The 19,502-nt window shown below is 38.3% G+C and overlaps 1 protein-coding gene across 4 annotated transcripts in view; it reads right to left on the bottom strand.

Annotated features, from left to right (window-relative positions):
• ZFC3H1 (zinc finger C3H1-type containing) overlaps positions 1–11,785 on the bottom strand; it is a 41,308-nt gene extending 29,523 nt beyond the window's left edge. The window contains exons 1-6 of one of the 4 annotated variants that reach the window (XM_005519361.3): positions 11,129–11,785; positions 6,374–6,793; positions 3,165–3,229; positions 2,707–2,905; positions 2,332–2,558; positions 620–743 (exon numbers count right to left, since the gene is read on the bottom strand). In XM_005519361.3, coding sequence (XP_005519418.2) covers positions 620–743; positions 2,332–2,558; positions 2,707–2,905; positions 3,165–3,229; positions 6,374–6,793; positions 11,129–11,714 — 1,621 coding nt within the window. In that variant the 5' untranslated portion in view covers positions 11,715–11,785. The remainder of the gene's footprint in view (positions 1–619; positions 744–2,331; positions 2,559–2,706; positions 2,906–3,164; positions 3,230–6,373; positions 6,794–11,128) is intronic. The other 3 variants (XM_014248927.2, XM_014248928.2, XM_014248929.2) reach the window with 3 other exon arrangements.
• Between the last annotated feature and the right edge of the window lie 7,717 nt (positions 11,786–19,502).

Genomic DNA, 19,502 nt, shown 5'->3' with positions numbered 1-19,502 from the left:
AAGACAAGAGCAAAATTCTTCCTAAGCCTTCTCTAAATAAATACAGCTTTCTCAGTCTCCTTCTGTAAGCAAGGTGCTCCAGTCTCCCAATTAACTTTATGAAAAGCAGGCCTGAAACAGTTTCCCTTACTCAAAAAGGTCTTTTGTTAGGCTCATTCTAGAATTCACTCATACTGTGAAACCAGAAAACTGGCAGTCTCATCAGTCATTAGCAGGCCCCTCCAGCCACTGACCTGTAACAGTCACACTGCCACAACCCAGGCTACGGTTCATCTGCTACCCAAAGCCACACTGCTGACTCGCATGTCACTCAATGTCCACTGGCCCTTTTTTTGCAAAGCTGCTGTCTGTCCAGTTAACACCCTGCACAGCTGATTGGGAAGATACAAGCATAAAACCTACAGTACTGCAATGAGAAAAATATATCCTGAAGACTTTAAAAATACCACTACAGCAGAGATGGAAAGAGTCAACATTAATATAATTAGCTCACCTTAAAATGTTAGTTCTTTAATTCAGATAGCTCAAAACAGACTTTCTTTCTAGAACAGTGGCTTATTTCCTATATTTTACCTATTTTTACCAATCATAATATAAGAAAGCTGTAACTAAGTCTTACCTGGTGAGTTAGTTTCACTGTCTGTATCCATAGCAACTTCATCATAATTATCATACTGATATATGCCTCCTGCACTCTCTGTAGACTGCTTATCCAAAGACCATCTCAAGTCTGTATCTGATGACTAAGCACACAAAAAAGGATTTTATTTAGCTGGTCTTACATCATTATTTCAGAGTAATATAGAATTATAGAGAGAGAAATATATTTTGGAAAAAGGCCCGTAGAATATTTTCTTCTAACTGACTTATAAATACAATATACTTATATTGTACAGGAAGTAGAAACTGAGTATTACCTTTTTATCATATCCACGGCAGGCAGCAACTAGACAAAATGACAAGGAGTTTTAAAACCTAATCTCTTCCAGGATGACGGGGTGGGGGGTGTTATGATACATGGAAACAACTTTTTAAATATCTTTTTTGTCATTATATATCTGGTAAATTTCTGAACGACTTCAAGTGAATTAAATGCTTTATTTCTGGTAATCTACCATGGTAACTAGCAAGAATGCTTGAACTACCCTCGCTAGAAACAACTCTCAGGTGAAAAATCTTTTTATTGTCCCAGAAGAAGCCACATGCCCCACTGAGACAAACCCAGAGACTGTCAACTCATAAATCAGGTTGTTTGAAGATCTCCTAACATTGTACGGATGCAAATCAATTTTCAGGACTGAAAATATACAGAGCAACTAAGTAGGACTTCTCAGACTCCTTAACTTGTATCTTTAAGAGGCATACAGAAGACATTTTGGTAGCTTCTAGAATATCTACTGTTTACAGTCAAACATTCTTACCCTCCATTTTCCACTTGGTATTATTATACATGTGATTCTTCTACAACATGACCTCAAACAGGGAGCCTCAATTCCCTTAGACGCTGTTTTTTCTTACAGCATTAATAGCTCCAAGCACTTGAAGCATCCAGCTGCAGTGGCTGCACTGCTTCCAGGCTGAAAGAATTAATGCTGTAGAAACAGTCTTATTTTTCTGTAATGTACCAATGTTTTAAGAAACAGACACGAGCAACTCAGGTGCCCTTTGCTAATCTCAATATGAGAGAACAAGAACAGCCTACAAGGATAGCATGATTACCACTACAGTAACTATTACTACATCAATTTGACACCATGTAAGGTTAAACAAATTATCTTTTGTCTAGGCTTATCTTTTGCCTCAAGACAATAGATTAAATACTACATTGAAAAAATACTACAAAGCAGCCAAGCCCTCCAATGACATTTTTAAAGAAGCAAGCCACTAAAGTAGTACACACAACCTTAAACAAACAAACAAACAAAAAAACCACAAGTCTGAAAATGTGAAGAAAACCTTGAAATCTAAAAGAAGCCAAAGGAGTTTCATTGATGAGTTAGTGTTAAATTACAGGCTGCTCTTTGATCATGTTTAAAATGTCTTTAGGAGAAAAATGCTTTACCATTAACTTGCAACTGTACAACTCATACAAAACTGATTTTTCCAAATGCAAAGGGAATGCTTGTCTAGCATGGGATTGAAACACTAAACACTGAAGTATATTGAGCTTTTCTTTCATTGCTACATTTTGATTATTCTAGGGGTGGGGAAAGTGGGGACAAGAACAGCGGGATTCAGACAGGATGGTGACACAAAACCAGGTGGGGCAAGACAGAAATAATTCATGAATCCTAAATGCAATACCAGAACATCAAGTAAGAGATTTGTTACCCTGCTCCTTGATCTCCTCTTTCCTCCAACTAGCTTCATGAATCGATTGTACTGCTCTTCTTGATTTGAGAGGTCCCTAATTTTTCTTATTTCTTCTTCTCTCTTTCTTCTCTCCTCCTCTTCTTCTTGTTTCCTCTGGTCTTCCTCTTTCTGCCGCCTGTCTAGTTCCTTTTGCTGCTGAATCTTCTTTGATGTCTTTGTCTGTGGCTTCCTCAGAGCTTGCTTGCCTTTCAATAAAAAAGTATGTGATTAATTCCATGCTACCTAATTGGCTCCACCTAATCCTAGTGACTAATGGCTCATTGCTCACATAACTTTTTTTTTTTTTGGCACCCACACCATTGACAGCCATATCAGTAACATTAAACTTATTACCTGTAGTACTAGGTTTTTTTGTTGAATGTGCTTTTGTACTGGCTTTGACTTTCTGTGTGACACTTTTTGTTTTTGTTAATTTTTCCTTGCTTTCCTTCATCACCTGCTGTTCTTTTTGCTGCCATTTTTTACTAGCAGACTGAAGTGCAAGAAGCCTAAGTTGCAATTCAGACATCTCCTCTTCATCATCAAGCAGCTTCTTGAGAAGAAAACAGAAGAAAGGACAAGACTAAAAGTCAAGAAACATAATTTGACAACTTTTTCTTTTTAAGGTCTTTTGGAATCTTTCCCCAATATTTTTACTAAAAGAAAGCTCAAAATCCTACTTTACTGGTAAGTGTCATTTATTTAAAACTGACAGCTCCTATGACCAGAATGTTTCTAGACTGTAATTTGGAAAAAGCCATCAGAGTATTATAATGCAATCATACCTCATCTATGGAGGAATATTTTCTTACCTTTTCAGATGCAACATCCGAACTGCTAAGCTTTCGTGCTGAAGTTTGCTCTTTGTCTTCTGCACCTTCCAAGAGAAAAAACATATTTTTGAACAAGCTGTTTCTCAGGAGACAGAGATACATGAAAATGATACATAAATTTTAATCTATACAACCATATTTTATCAGTATCACCAATACATAGTATAAAACAATAGCAGTGGTACATGCAAGATCATATGAACAAACATTCATATAAATTTGGCATGCCTGATAAAATCATCATGACTCCATAAGGCTAAGGCAAGATTGTCATTTCTTAGTAACTCTGTCTTAAGGTTCACATGTACTTCCTCAAGAAACATAGAAAAACAGATTTGCAGACATGGGGAAGACTTCTTGTCACGTGTTTTATACTACCATCTCGTATCAGCTGCTGTCCTGAGCATCTCATGTTTCACTGGCTGCTATTTTGAGTAACTGGTCATTCTTTTGCAGAATTAAATATAAAGGCCCAAAGCCTCAGTAAGAACATACTTGATCCATTTCAGACCAAAGAAAAACAGAAGTTATCCTATGGAAATTAAAAGTATAGCACATTGTTTTCCTGCTAAATATTTAGATGTTAAAATATTACTTTCTTAACACCTTGCAAAACATAGCCAATTCTCATAATGTGTGTATATATGTATAAACACACACATATTAACATACCATATTTTACATATGGTATGCATAATGCTGTACATATTGCAGTGTGACATACATTTTAGCAAATAATTAGTAATATAATTGGCTGCAAAAAATACTTACACATTTTTATATAACCATACATTTATATGTTTATATGCATCAGACAAAGGAAGGAAACATTTAGAGAAGCTTGGAGCTCTTTTGCTATATTAGTCTTCAAAGAAAGATTCCTTCCCACAATTCAAAATGGTGGAAAATAAATTCAGATTTTGTACAGCTTTAACTATTCCTAGCATTTCATAAAAATTATATTCAGAAAGGCACTGTTCAAAGTACACCAAAACCTTATACATAAACAAAAATGAAACTTAAAATGCTGAAGGTCTTCCTCCTTGCACACGCATGCATTTTTTAAAAATGCACATACAAGAAAAACAAGAGTAGTATCCAATACCCATATGAACTACAGAAAAAAATTTAAAAAGTTAGTGTAATATGTGAAGTTCACATACATATTACATATCCAGTTCACAGGATGAAAGTAGGAAGACAGATGGAATAGTAGTTTTTTTTGATGTAGGCATATAAAGGGACAGTCTATACAAGCACAAATGCTCTTTCAAACCAGAAGGGGACAACACGGACATAACAGGCTAGTGCACAACACAGGAAGTAAAGTGGGGAATACTGTCCAGCCTGTCAGAGCAGCTGAACCACAGCAAATTAATTTGAGAGAGAGACTGAACCCTTCCTGAGTTTTAAGACAAGTTCTTCAACTTTTACAGGGCTGCAGAAACATCCAGTACACCATGTAAAAATAAATTAAATGGGAAAATCACATTTTCCTGATTTCCCAATACATGCAGTGTGTATTGCAGCAGTAAGGAGATTAATAGAGTATATACTCAATACACACGAATCTGCAATAACTCCAGTGTTAAAACTCCTATGTTAACTCCAATGTTGAGCCTGCCTTTCGTTGTCATAAACATCCATTCGTACATAATCTGTCTGCTTTCAGATCATTTATGTATCATAAATTTGATTATCATGCAAAAATTAAATACTATTAATATGCATATTACAGCATCTATTTTTCACTATCGTATGAACTTGTATTATCAAATTCAGTGCTTTCACATTTGGAAGGTGGATTTTTGAGACTATTTTGCTTTTTAAATAGCTACTTTACTCCTGTCTTCCTATATTCTCTTCCCACGGATTACTAGTTCTTCTTTTATCACCAAAATTTGTTTTCTTCATGTATGCCAATAAAACCTGGATGACCTCTTAAAGAACACCAAAAAAAAAATCTGTCATTAATGGAAAACACACTAGAATGAGGTGGTTTGACTACTAATTATCAGTTTTCTCTTTTGTTTTCTTTACAAGAGCTGTCTTGTTCTGAAGCCATACATCTATCATTCTGACTTTCAGTGCTCTAGTCCTACCTTTCTTCATATTCCTGCCAATTACTCAGCTGCACTCTTATTCAATCCATTAACTAGTTTGTCTCTTCCCACTCAAATTGATAGTTTACACATACTGGCAAATCAGTGAACATCAGATGACAAGAGATAGCCTCAAGCGCCTCCCTCAACCACAGCAATCACTTAGTGGAACGACATGAAGCCTTAGAGTAGAAAGCTTAAGTCAGCTGCCTTATTTTGCTGCAGACTTAGAAGTGAGCTCAAATGCTTTTACCACAGGCCAGGTGGACACGATCACTTCTTTTTCCATAACTAGTTAATGCATCTCAGCAATTACCCTCTTTAGTCAGCGGTCCAGAACTATCTTTGACAAGACACTTATTCCACCCTTTGGCTGCATTTCTTCTACAAATCTTTCCCATTTGTGGCCTATGATTTCTTGACTATTGGTGAATATAAACAACAATCAAAGTAATTCTCATGGAAGTATCTTATGGTGTTAATGACGCCAAGGTTGTGAGTTTGATCCCTGTATGGGACATTAACTTTTAAGAGTAAGACTTGATGATCCTTGTGGGTGCCTTCCAACTCACAATATTCCATGATTCTGATCTTACACTTAAGAAAACACACAAAGATGAAATGCAGAAAAGGGGGTCTCTAAATGTTCTCTTTTCAGCTAAAAAAAACCCACATTTTGCTTTTGCAGAAAAGAACAAGACAAAAGCAGAAATAGAACTTCCAATGAAAAGTCAATGATTTCTGCTGTGAACAGCGATTAAAACCTTTAAGTCTTGCTCCTCCTCCTCATGCTTTCTGCTAAACAACTGGTCTAAGAAAACACATTATTGAAAATACAAATCCAGAGCAAAAACATGCTTCCAAGCATGTTTATGTAATTTAAGGAATTACAAAACAAAAGACTCAATTACATTAAATCTTTAACTTGTAACTTTTAATATTATAATTATAGTAACGTATTCCCCAACACTTAATAAATAATATTATATATATTAATTATATAATTATATATAATAATAAATAAATAAATAATAGCTAGTAAATAGACCTTTGCAAACTAAAATAATTTTACAGGTATTTCTTTACCTTGGCCAGATTCTGTTACTTCAGATTTCTGTGAGGACTGCTTCATTCCTTCTTTGCTTTTTTTCAATCTGCTCCTCTCAGCTGGAGTAGGCAGTTTTTGTCTAAGAGGTTTCAGTTCAAATGCCTGAAAGCCCATAACCGGATTTTTCTCCTCAGGAGGTACTTCTTTTATAGTGTCCGTTTTAATACTGTCATTTTCTACAGTTTTTTGGTCCTCTGTGTCCACTGTTTTTTCATCATCTTGCTTCTCATTTTCTTCCCTGTTGCTCAAAGCCAGTCTCTCATCTTTATTAATGTGTTCAAGTTCTAATTGTATCTGCTTATACTTCAAGAGCAGATCCTCAAAACTTTCTTCCACAGAGCTTTCATTTTTAGAGGAGTAGTTCTGCTTTCTAGATGGGGATCTTCCAAAAGTTTTAGCTGAATTACTGGTCAAGAAATTTAAGACAAGAACTTGCATAATCTTAAAACAGTATCAGTATTACCACTGTCAGACCAAATTAAGACAAACGTAACTTATGTTCTCATATATTTTACCTCAAGGCTAGTTTGAAAAATATCCTTAAACACAAGCAGCATGCAAAAGCTGTAGCCATTATTACATATTGACAAACATTTTCTCAAACCAACAATTCCAAATATCCTACTTATGACAAGAAGGTCACAAATTGCTCAACAGTCTCAATCTTTTACACCATCCTCCAGGAAACAACACCTATAATGCTGAGATGGTTTTCTATCATGAAAAGTCAGACTTCCAGAGCTTGTAACTCCAGTACTGACTCCCCATCTGACATTCTGAAAAAGGTTAAATTCTTTCTCACTCATTTTAGTCTTTCATAAAATGCCACATCTAGCCAATACTAAGTCTGGCCACAGCACAGTTACACACTGCAGTAAATGAAGTTCAGCAAATGAGGTAAGGCACAGAAGAATCAATGAACAACTGAAGGGAATAAAAAGAATTAACAAAGACTCAAAATCAAAACATTCAGAAATGCTTAAGACAACTGGGAATTACTGGTTGCTCAGAAAAGATTGCTTATGAATGTCCAAGGCAAGCAGTGAGAATATTCTTAGGCATCTCTACCCAGAACAAAAGTTGTCACTATTAGAGGTTCAACTCCTCTTACCTTAACCTGACCCTTGAAAATGATCCTGTAAAATAATCGTGCTCAAGGGGAAATATTTCAGGATACCAAGTCAGGTTTTATTCATTTGACTCACAGTATCAACCCCACTGTGGTAACAGCTGACTCACATACCCAGTTATGCAGAATGCTTTTTCAACCAAATAATCTCTTAAAGCAATAAGCAGAATAAAACCATAAGCTAAAATAGGTGTCCTCTGAATGCAGACATACTTAATCCAGAGGAAAATGTATTTGTCTTCTGCTCAGAACGAGTACTGACTACTTGGATGTTTTACTACGTTAAGTTCTAACATTAGTATGAAGAATCTCGACATGTATCCTACAAAAGCTACTTCTGTAATGTTCTGAAATGTTTTGCTATACAGTGCTTTCTCAAGTGTCAGCACAAAAAGCAGAAACTAGCAAAGATAAACTATATAAAACCCCAAAAAACAAACAGTCTATAAATATCCTGAAAAAACTAAAAGCTGTATGCAGTATAACACCAAATTATGCAATAAGCATATTTGCAAAATTCCCTTCCAACATATTTCTGCTTCCAAAGAGCCAGCTATGTTCATAATTTCATAAGTCACAGGGAATTTTGAAGCTAATTCACTTACCATCATTTATAAAAGTAAGTCTAACTGCTATTTTCTATGGGAATACTTCAATAGGGAGCCTCTAAAGTCATCTGGAGATGGATAACAAGACAGTTTTGAGATGTTTTCCATTCTCAGGATAATACAATTGCTAGAAGCTCCCACAATGGAGTTAACCAGAAATTCTGTGGTTCACATGCATAGAAATTTTTTTGAGGGGGGTCTACACACAGAATGCAGACTCCATGAAGTGCTGTGAAAGGCAGGCATTTAAATATTAGTATTTATGTAAATATTAAAACAACTGTGCTTCAGCCAACTCAAGGGAAATTCCATCCAAGAACCAAAAAGAAGAAACTGGGAGTCAGAAATGGAAGAAAAATGCACACTGGGAAAAGTTCAAAATTCAATGAAAACAAAGTCCCATTAGATTCAAATTCCACAATTCTCTAAGCAAGAATTCCTGGAGAATTACTATATAATGTATTAACATTGCCAAGAATTGAAAGAGACTATTAAAAGCTAACATACCCAAAAAAGTAACAGTAATTCTTTAAGTGTTCCACCATGTCCTTTACTCCACTTACATATATATTCCTGTAAAACTTGGTGCAAAGTTTTTTGATCCTAAATCAAGTAAACAATCTTTGTCTTACCAGACTGACATGGTTTATCCCTGGTCAGCAACTTATTACCCCATACTCTCACTCCTCCCTCCCTTTCATGGTGGGATGGAGAAAGAACCTGGAAAAAGGTAATGCGGGTTGACAAAGTGGGTTGAAAAAATAAAACAGTTAAATAATGTAAATCAAATAAAATAGTAATAATAACGAAAAGGGAGATAACAAAAAGAGAGAGTGGAATAATGCCCAAGAAAGGAGGGTGATACACAATACAATTGCTCACTACCCTCACTTACCTGGACTGAGATGCCCAGCCCAGCCCCGAGCAGCAATCAATGGCTCTCAGCCAACTCCCCACTGTTTATACACTGGGCATGACATTCTGTGCTATGCAACACCACTTTGGCCAAGTTTGGGTCTCAGTTTTGCACACTGCCAGCTTCTTGTGCACCTCCCGAGCAGAAGAGCATGGGATGCTGCAAGTCCATGACTCAGTGTAGGCACTTCTCAGCAACCACTAAAACACCAGCGTGTTAACATTACTCTAATACTGAATCCAAAACACAGCACTGTACCAGCTACTAAGAAGAAGCCAAAACCAGGACTCCAGACACTTAAAACATTTTATTTTCCAAGGGGAATTTCAAATTCGAGGCCACAAGCTTCCTTGTACCAGTTGATATGAAAGTCTCCTCTGAAGTCACATGCCAGTGAACTACACCAGTACTCCATTAATGTTAGCAACATGGAGGTACCTTAGTATTTATGAATTCTCTAATATTGACTGTGTTAGGTGGCAAGCATGAGAAAAACTCCGACAGTAATTCATAGAGAGGGAAAATCATGGACCTTCCTTAACTACATGATCCATAAACAACTGAATATTCACTTATTAGAGAGAAACAGTAATAGAACATTCTCCATCCACCATAGTTCAACAGATGAGTGAATCTTAAGTGCCAGGAATAAAAACATTTTCAACATCCTCATTTTCTATTTTTCGTTTGAAAATGGAATTATTAATTTCTGAATACTCTTTTAATTAAAAGGGAGGAGACTCCGCATAAGTCTCACTAAGAAACATTGCAAGGTCTGTTTAGGACAATCTTTACATTTGCCCTGCAAATTACACCTTACACAGAAAGTAACCACTTTCAGTACTCAGAGCAACACTGCAAAGAGACTTGAAAACTATTTTCAGCATTAGAATTATCGTACTGTGAAACCTTGGGCAAATCACATCTTCACTTGCTGCCTTCTTAAGATAAAACCCTTGAATGAAGGGCTCCAATGAAGTCTTCAATAATGCTTTAACTTTACCACATGAGACCAAATAAAAGCACCTCTATTGCTAATTTACATATTCCGTCCACATTTAAACAAATAAAAATATTAATTATGTAAATAATAATCTTGTATATGAAACAAGATCCAAGTAATCAACCTGCACAGTCTAGCAAAAACGCATCCTTTGACTGTTGATATGAAGGACAACAAAACACTGCAAATTCTGGAGAATAGGATTTAGCCACTCTCTTGCTCAGTGTCTTTTTAATCATCTACATTTTCAGTTAGGAAACAATGCAATTACATCCAGCAACCACGCTGCCCCAAGCTACACCCAGCATCTGTTCTTTACGTTACTTCCTATGGCAAACAAGAAAAATTAGGGAAGCTTTTCCCACCACCTGCACAATTCCTGCTCCGAAAAGGATGAAATATCAGAACTCTAGTAATGAGTCACCTAAATAAATCTTAAGAGCAATCAATGGAGATCATCCTACAAGAAATGGTGTGTATGGCTTTCATCTGAATGCCCTTATAAACTACATTTTTTGTGTGCAGATCCACTCCAGCTTAGCTAAAACTGACTAAAGCTAAACCTATGTGTAATAGCCTCTGAAGGGATGAAAGCGAAAATGAAAAAAAGAGTAGCTCCTTCATTGCCCAATACAGTAAAGCTTAGGGTTTTAGCTTCACAATTGTGACGCTAATTATACATATTAAAAATGCCGCACCAAAGACTGACCCCACTTCATAATATTCGCACTTGGGGCTACAAAAGCAGCCGCTCAGAATCAGACGGACAAAAGCTTCCTTTCAGGCTATGCTTTTCCTTTTTTCCTACACACGACAGATCGGCCAAGCCGCAAGCCAGGTCACGGCAGTAATCCGACTTCCCAGCAGCCTCTCCTTAAGCAGGGTCGGCTGCCCCGGCCAAGCCCCAGGATTAGCTTGGGAGCCTCCTTCTCGGTTACCGTTGCGTGAATCCTACTGCCAGAGCGGGAGGGAAACACGTCCCTTCCCAGGGCTTTCGGCCACGTAGCGCGGAACCGCCACACCCAGGCCCACAGCAGCAGCACGGGCCCCCCGCCCCCGCTCACCTCTCAAGGATACATTTTCGAGGAGAGGGCTCCCTCCAGCCCTGGCTGCTACTGAACCCGGTGCCACCTCCCCCTCCGGGCGGCCTGCCCGGTGGATTGCCAGGCCGGTCGCTGCAGCCTCGGCTCCGGCCCCAGCGCCCACCGCCCCGGTAGGGCCGGCCTCGAAAGCGGAACCGGTCCAGGGCGTTGTGGCTGCGCTCCCAGAAGGAGAGCCGGGGGCCCGCATCGGAGTGCGAGCCCGGCGGCATCCGCGGCGCCGGCGGATGGGAGCGGAACGAGTCCTTAGGCCGGTAGCCGCCGTGGCCGTGCACGTGTCCCGTGTCGGGCGGGGGCTGGTGCCGCGGGCGCGGGAAGGGCCGTCCGGGGGAGGACACGGAGCCGCTCCCGTGGAGGCCGGGGGGCGGCCGGCGCCTCGAGTACGGCCTGCTACTGCTGCTGGTGCTGCCGCTACCGAGGCCGCCGGCAGGCTCGGAGCCGCCGCCATAGGGCCCAAAGCCGTTGTTGTCATCATCGCTGATCTCGCCATCCTCCAGCTCCCCTTCCTCCTTCGGGGAGAGCCCGCTAGGGTCGGGCGCGGCCGCCGCCTCCGCGGCCGCCATGGGCCCACGACAACGGTCTCGGCGCGCCCTGCACCCTCTCAGCCAGGCCGCGCGGACTCTCGCGAGACCACGCCCCGTCCGTCCCGCCCGGGAGGAGACAGAACCTCGATGCGTAAGAAAAGAAGAGGGGCGGGGCAACGCCCCTATTGTGGGGCATCTTGGGTAATGTAGTTCCCCGCTCGGGCAGAGGCCGTGCAAAGCACAGCGGGGGGAAGCCGGCTCCTCAGCCTATCGTGGGGCGGCGGGCGGCGGCGGGCGCCAATGGGCGCGCGGCCCTCCATGTTGGTAGAGGATGCGAGGGAGGAGGTCGCCATCTTATCGAAGGGAACGGCGCTATGTGGGTAGGGAGCGGTCGCATGGCGGTGGGCTGCGCTGCACTGCACTGCACTGCACTGCACTGCTGTCCGCTGCGGGACGATCAGTGGCAGCTCCCTTTAGCGCCGTCCAGGCTGCGGGGGCTTGGGCCTCCTGGGTGCTCATTGCGGGTGCTGACTACTTACTGACTCCTCTGTTGGTGGGGCCCGTGCCCTGCTGCTCTCTCCGAACAGTGCATAGGCTGCTAAAGAAGGGAAAGCAGCAGGTGTTCAGGCATTAACCCCCAGACCCCTCTTGGTAGCTAAAGTTAAAATCTTTTAGAAGGAGGTTTCTGCAAAGCTCTCCAAACCTGTAATTGCCTAGAAGTTCAGATTGGCCCTAATGCCTTCACTGATACAAGTGACAAGTGAACATCAGAGAATGTAAGACAACTACATAAACACCTTCAATCATTTGTTTTATTTTCATATCTCCAAGTAGCATTCTGTTGTTACCTAGTTGGTTGTTAAGGGATGCAACATCCTACCAAGACTGCTGACTGGACAGCAGTGATGATTTACTTCTGCAGAAGAAAACTCATTTTAGATAAAACCTTTCTAAGTCAGATTGGTGTCTCCTGTAAAACTCACAAACCCTGACTTTTAAAACTGAGAAACCTGAGTTCTCTCAATTCTTTTCAATTATGCATGCAAATTGTCTGCAGATTTGCCACCATTTTCAAATTTGGAGAAAGATGGCTGTATCTTCATGCTTTTTCTGAGAGTGAATTACTAAGGTGTTTTGTTGGGTATTTGTTAGTGACTTGTCACACTGTATTAGGAGCAGTGATATTGATGACACAGACTCTCAAGCTTAGTTGCAAAAGAGAATGTATTTTATTCTTCCAGATCCTTTTTTATAGGCAGTTCCAAAAGGGTCCAGAGGGCTAAAACTTTCATTGTCCATCAAACCAACACGCCACCATCATCGGACAGTTAGGAACAGCACCCCTTGACTGTTTCTTGCAAGTAAACAACAAGGAGACAAACAGCATCTGCAAAGATTGTTTTCCTTCTCTAAGGACTGTTTGAGTTTCTCCTCACAATTTCTCAGGGCACACTTTCTCAGGCCAGTGAGAGAAGGTTATGTGACTTAGTTTCACACAGACGCTGTGCTACCTGCCTGATCTCTCACATTCAGCATCCACACTGAGTAATGTGCTATGAAATTACAAGCGCCAAAATAAAACTCAGTATCACGTTGCTATTTCTTTTCCCTTGCCTCCCTCTCTAGACTTCATTTAAATCCAACAAGAATAGAGTGGATAATGGATATGCTTTGTAAAGTCCAAAATGTTGTGCCAAACTTACTTTTCTTTGCTCAAAACACTTTTCACCCATTTTTTTGATACAGGACAAGCTATATGACTCAAAATAGATGCCATTGCAGTAACTTCATACAAACCAGGATAGAATAATGGAAGGTTTATATCATGTCCTAAATTTCTCAATTTTTTTTCTGTTTAAAACAGTGTGTGCATTCTTTAAAGATATTTACAGGGAAGCACGTTAAAGATTTGTTTTTTCACTCCCCCTCCCCAACCCACATATACATCATTCTACTTTAGTGTGTTATTTGTGTCAGTACTTCTGTTCAAATTGTTGGTATCTCTAGGAATCAAGCTTACATTATTTTAGATATCCCACAGTACTAAAAACATGCAAATATGACATAGGATATACGGAAAACTTTCCCAAGTAGCAGCTGGAGGTCAAGCAGGTTTCTTAAACATTGCTGGGTGCATATGTCCATGTCTGAAATCTAGTCCACTGTAGTTACAAAGCAGTTTCAGTACTACTACATTAAGCTGCAGAAATCTCCCTCCCTGAACACATCCTTACTTGGGCATCCCAGAGCTTTGTATATGTCTGATTACAGTTGCCTTTGTACAGTTACCTTTTTTCTAAGTGTTTACATACACCAGTAGGAAATTAGTATCAGTATCTTTTAGATAGGAAAGGAAAACATTTATAGAACTGTAAGGTATTGGCAAAACATCAACTCTTTATGGGAAATTACCCTGATGTGTGTATACCCACTCTATTGATTGTTTATTGTATGTTTACTTACTGTTCATCCAACAAGTGTGCTGAATTTATTAAAAAATGCTATATTATCTGTATTATAAATTTCTATCTAAGAGAAAACTTAACCATCTGTACTTAACCATCTGTAAAAGAATACCCTGAGAATCTTCCAGTGGTTTTGTATAGCCTATGGTATCGTATGTCCCTTCTTTCATTTCAGTCATCTGATATTCCTAGCTTTTTGCTATCATCTAAGGTTATCATGCGAGTAATTTTAGATTTCCAGAAAGAAGCAGATTCACCACAATTAACAAATAGAGGAATCAATAATGTTAAATTCTTTTCTGTAAAGGGAATAAAAAGACATGTGTTAAAAGAATATGTTTTTCTGATGGTTTTGCTACCTACACATTTGAACAAAGGCCATAAACATTTGAAAACTGCAAGGGAGCTGCCATTCAAATAGAAAACATGAAGAAACTTCCTTGCTTATGACATGAGTAATAGATAAAGAATTTTTTTGTGAGGTCTCATTGCAATGTGTGAACTTAAGAGAAAAAATAAATTTTATTTTAGCTGCATTTGACTTCATGCCTCTGAAATAGATTATATTGCTGCTGGAGAAAAAAAGAAATTGTATTAATAGTAAACATAATTTCAGTTGTTATAAATGCTTATCACATTATTGGCTTTTTGCAAATATTATAATGAATGTTATATGTATAAGATTAGAAAATTTTGCTGTATTAATATAGTTTCCTTTATTTCTGTTATTGATGAAACTTAGAAATAGTGGTATAATACATGTATGTTAAGGTATGGCATAGTATTAAAACAAAAACTACTTTTGTTTGTATAGCCCAAAGACTGAAAAAGATAGCTAGAGACCCCCTGCATTCTTAGGCTATCTTATCCAGATGAAGACCGCCATGACCAGAGTTCTGGGGGAGAAATTTATTGCATTTCTGGTATCAGGGAACGTAAATCTCGGTGGCACCAAGAAGATTGATCTATTGGGAAGGAGGTAAGAAAAAACTAAACAGAAGAACACCAAAAATCCTAAGAAGAATGTCTGAATATATATGAGAATTTATAGATATGTAGTAGGGTTCTGTTTTTAAAGGACAACCCTTTGTTAGTAGGTGTGCTCTCTTGGCTGAATGCAGAGACACCCGGCCATATCTGTATACTTTACTTTATTTTTATCTCCTAATTGCCTTTTTATTAAAATTTTAAATTCTATAAAAAAATTATGTGAACCTCGTTTTTCACACAGCGAAGGACAAATAGAATAATTTTAGATACAGAAGACCATATGTTTTAGTACAGGAGCACTGAATTTGACTTATTTCAAAGTTTGAGGCAGGAAATTAGTAATATGTTTACCATATAAATTAAATTCAATTATAAAAAGTAAAGTAAATTTGTTTTTACAGAAGCACAATCTGAGTTATAAGGACTTTGCCAGATTTCAGAATATAAAAGACATTCAGTATTTTTTGGTGCTATAACATTTGGCTTAGGCTAAAATTATTTTTGCTTTTCTTGCTTTCCAATTTTCAACTACTTTCACAGGTTCAGGGTGGAATCCCTGGTTGTTGAGGTAACAAAGATAAATGTATTCATTGCATTTCCTCCACAGTTCTGTGTTTTTTCCTAAGTTCTGCCTGTGCCAGCTGACTCAATGTCCAGTTAATCCATAATTTGACACTGTTGCACAATTTCACATAATTTTGTTGTTGTGTTTCTTAACTTATTTCTTCTGGATTTTTTGTTTGGTTTTTGTTGTTTCGTTGGTTTTTTTTTTAAACAGAAAGCTGTGTGAAATCTTCCAGAGAAGAAATCAGTTTTTATCCAAGCAGGAGCATCCAACTTCAAAATTAACACTGAGTGTAGGTAAGTTCTTACTGAACATAGTCTAACACAGTGTCTTGAACACAATGCCTTCACAATACATATGAAAGTAAAAAGAAGTAAAAAGTAGAGGAGACCATAAGTTTGAAAAAAGAACAAAGAATCGCACTCAAATAGCAGGCAGAGCTGCATAATGATAGAATTACATACTTGCCTCATGACATGCTTAAAATCAACTAGTATTTCACCAAGAGATATATCTGAGCAAATTATGTTAAATACCTAAAGGAATCTTCCCTTGAATGAAGTGAAAGTATGACATATTTATATGAGATAGGAGATTAAAATGATATATTTTACAGAAGACTGTAAAAGGTTTTTAAATAAAAAAGTAGTCAGTCATCTTTATTTTGGTATTTATGGGGAGTTAATGCTAAAATACAAATTAGTCACACTGTTATATTCTCAGACATGCACTTGGTGATGAGAAAAATCTCCTTTTTATGACTGTGCAATTATTCAGTACCTATCAGTTACTAAAGAAGACTTTTTAAAAATCTGGAAGATGTCAAAATGGGATTTTAGGTTTTTATCTCAGGTATTAATAGTCTGGAAGAGCTGATTCTAAGAGTTCTGTCTTTCCAAAAGACAGAACTCTTGCAATACAAGAAGCTTTTTTCTTTTGCAAGAGACATTATTTTTAGGAACATAAAGTAATCACTGCAGATAACTTCAGATGAAGCACACTCAAGCAGCAGTTAACTCCTTCCTGTTAGATGTTGTTAAAAAGAATGGCTCTTTCCTCTCAGGAACCTCAGCGCCCTTTCCTGTTCCCTCAGAGGTTTTCAGCTGAGGATCCTGCACTGGTACTTGAGACCCTACACAAGCCTTTTGAGCAAGGACTCCTAGAAGTGAGCAACGTGTTGGAGAGAATTAAGCAAGCAAGGTCAGAAACTGAACCATAGAACTCTTGCCTTCTTCATGGCAAAGAAGACTGTAGGCTTTTTCTGCTGAGTTTGTACTTGTATTGGACACTTAGCCCATGGTTAAACCCAAAGACTGTGGTGAGTGTGTAGTGCTTTTTTTTTGCTCTTTGATAGCATGTTTGGTGTTCCTTAATTCTTCAAATTGTGTACAGGGTTGATTACAGTTATTGATAGTGTTATTTACAGAATGCAGGTGCTACAGCCAAGTTAGAGATATTTAACAGATCAAGTGTCTGTGGTAATTTTTCATGCTTGGATAGATATGTATGTACATATATAGTAGATTAAGCACAGCATTTTCTACTATTTTTGTATTTTCCTCAGTGCTTTTTAAATACTTCATATATTCCTCAAAACATGAGACATTTAATCTGAAACTAAAAGCTCAAATTAGCATGATTTAAAATCATATAAGCAATTATAACTTTTCTATTTGGTAAGCGAATACTTCAATGGAGTTGGTTCCATACAGAATGCTGGAAGGAGAAAGAAGTGAAGAAATAAATTTCACATTAATTTCCTGAGATTTCTTTTTCTGATGAGGATCATGAAATTATACTGTAGCATGGTCATCAATGTATAGAAGGTACAATACCTTTGTTTTTGTTAAAAACACTGTAGAAACATATAGAAGCAATATCCTATCATGTCCTGCAGTTTTGAGACTGTCCCACATGGCACGTTGCATTTGCTTTCAAGTAAGAAGTGTTCTCAGGTGCAACTAATCCCAGGTGATGGGTAAGACTTGGAGATTCATGCATATCTCTATTGGATCTACTTGGATCAGTTCCCATCTGTGACTTGGACAAAGAATTTCTGCCTTCAGGGTTTTCCAGATTGGTTGTTCTATGACAGCAGGGCAGTCATGGCAATCTCCACAGGCAGGGCCACAATGTAATGCAACAGGGTTAAAGACAGAACAGCAAAGAGTCCTAGCTGTTGACAGGAGTTTTTGTTGGAAAATGTATCTGTGCTAGTTGGAAATATGCAGAGTTTAATTTCTGTCTATCTATCTATCTATCTATCTATCTATCTATCTATCTATCTATCTATCTATCTATCTATCTATCTCCTGTATTCTATATATAGAATATAGGATATTCTATATCCTATACAGAAATCTATCCTATTTCTATATATGATATATGGAAATATCCTAGAATATTTCTAGGATATCAAGGGAATATCCTAAAACCAGAGTATCAGGGTGTTTTTTTTTTCAATTAAAACATCAGCTGCAATAACCTTCCATAATTTTGTTTGTTTAAGTTTTATTTAGTATTTTTCCATTCAGTATCTTTTCATACTAGCTGAAAAAGACATCCCCTTGCACTGTGCCACCAGGTTGCCTGATTATTTATACTATTAAACTTTCCAACAAGGGAGCCAGACTTTAAAAAATGAATGCCTTATAAAAACGGTATTACAAAATAGGAGTATGCATATAACTTCTTGGTAGATGTGAAGTGTGGGGACTGCGGGCCCAGAGAACTAAACTGATATGTAAAGAGGTGTGACACAATCCTCAGTGCCAGGACAATTTCTCAGCTTTTCTTGCAGCAGTTCACTGTTACTTTTAAATGTAATCTGAACTATGAATATGTAGGAAAATTATATTATAAATGTTTTGTCCAGCTCCAAACAACTTTTCTTTATGCTATTTTCAGGAAAGCTCAGGAACCTTAACTTGGCAAGGAAACAAGTTGAAGGGGATGGTAGTTACAAAGGCACAGAGGGTTGATATTTGACTTTGCCTGTTCTGCTAAATAGGTGGGCTTAGATTCAATCCCTCAAGAGCCGCTGGTTTTTAGGACTAGCCCACTCTAGGCACTTCCTGGAATCATCTCCTCAGAGCAGTCCAAATATGTCTGGAGAGTAGCTTTACAGATAAGCAGTGTCAGTTACTGAGAGGTCAGTGTTTCAGCTGCAGCCGGCTGCTATTAATTTTTTCATTTACCAGTATAAATATATAAACAAAGTCTTCTGTATTAGTTACTGTAGAAAGGTTTCTTTACTGGTTGTTTCAATTCCCCTGCTGTAAAGTGACTTCAGAGGGGAGATATAATGCAGGAATCTCCTTGTGTTAATTAGTAGGAGGACAGTGACATCCATAAGCACAAATTGACGGTATACAAATGTCCTAAGATGATTCTTGAACAACTTGAACCATTCCTGCAAATGTTTCAGTACCTTAAGTCAGCCAGCAGCTACTAGTGGCCTGATTCTTGTACAGAAAACTTTTCATTACTAGTTATATTTGCATGTGAGCCTTTTCTAGTAAAACTGTAAGAGCAGTTTTCAGGGAAAAAAATACAAATTCAGAAGCTCTCCGTGTGACAATTCTGACTCTGGAAGAGTTCTTGAATTTCTTGTTTTCACAGCCTTTGACAAATGTTCTTTGGGGTTTGAATCTTTAGGGGAAGGAAAAAGAAAACAGCTCCAGCATACCTAAATCAATGTCTAACATAAGAGAAATTAAACATATAAAATGAATTCCAGATTTGGACAGTTGGACATATTTACAGGTGGAAATCTCAAATAATTAACATAAAAGCAGGCTGGTAAAG

Source organism: Pseudopodoces humilis, chromosome 5 (assembly GCF_049639895.1).
Source record: "Pseudopodoces humilis isolate 2021_Gansu_Grassland_sample_001 chromosome 5, ASM4963989v1, whole genome shotgun sequence".
In the NCBI taxonomy this organism is placed as follows: domain Eukaryota; kingdom Metazoa; phylum Chordata; class Aves; order Passeriformes; family Paridae; genus Pseudopodoces; species Pseudopodoces humilis.
Note: the sequence above shows the minus strand (reverse complement) of the source record. Positions and strands in the feature narration are given on the sequence as shown.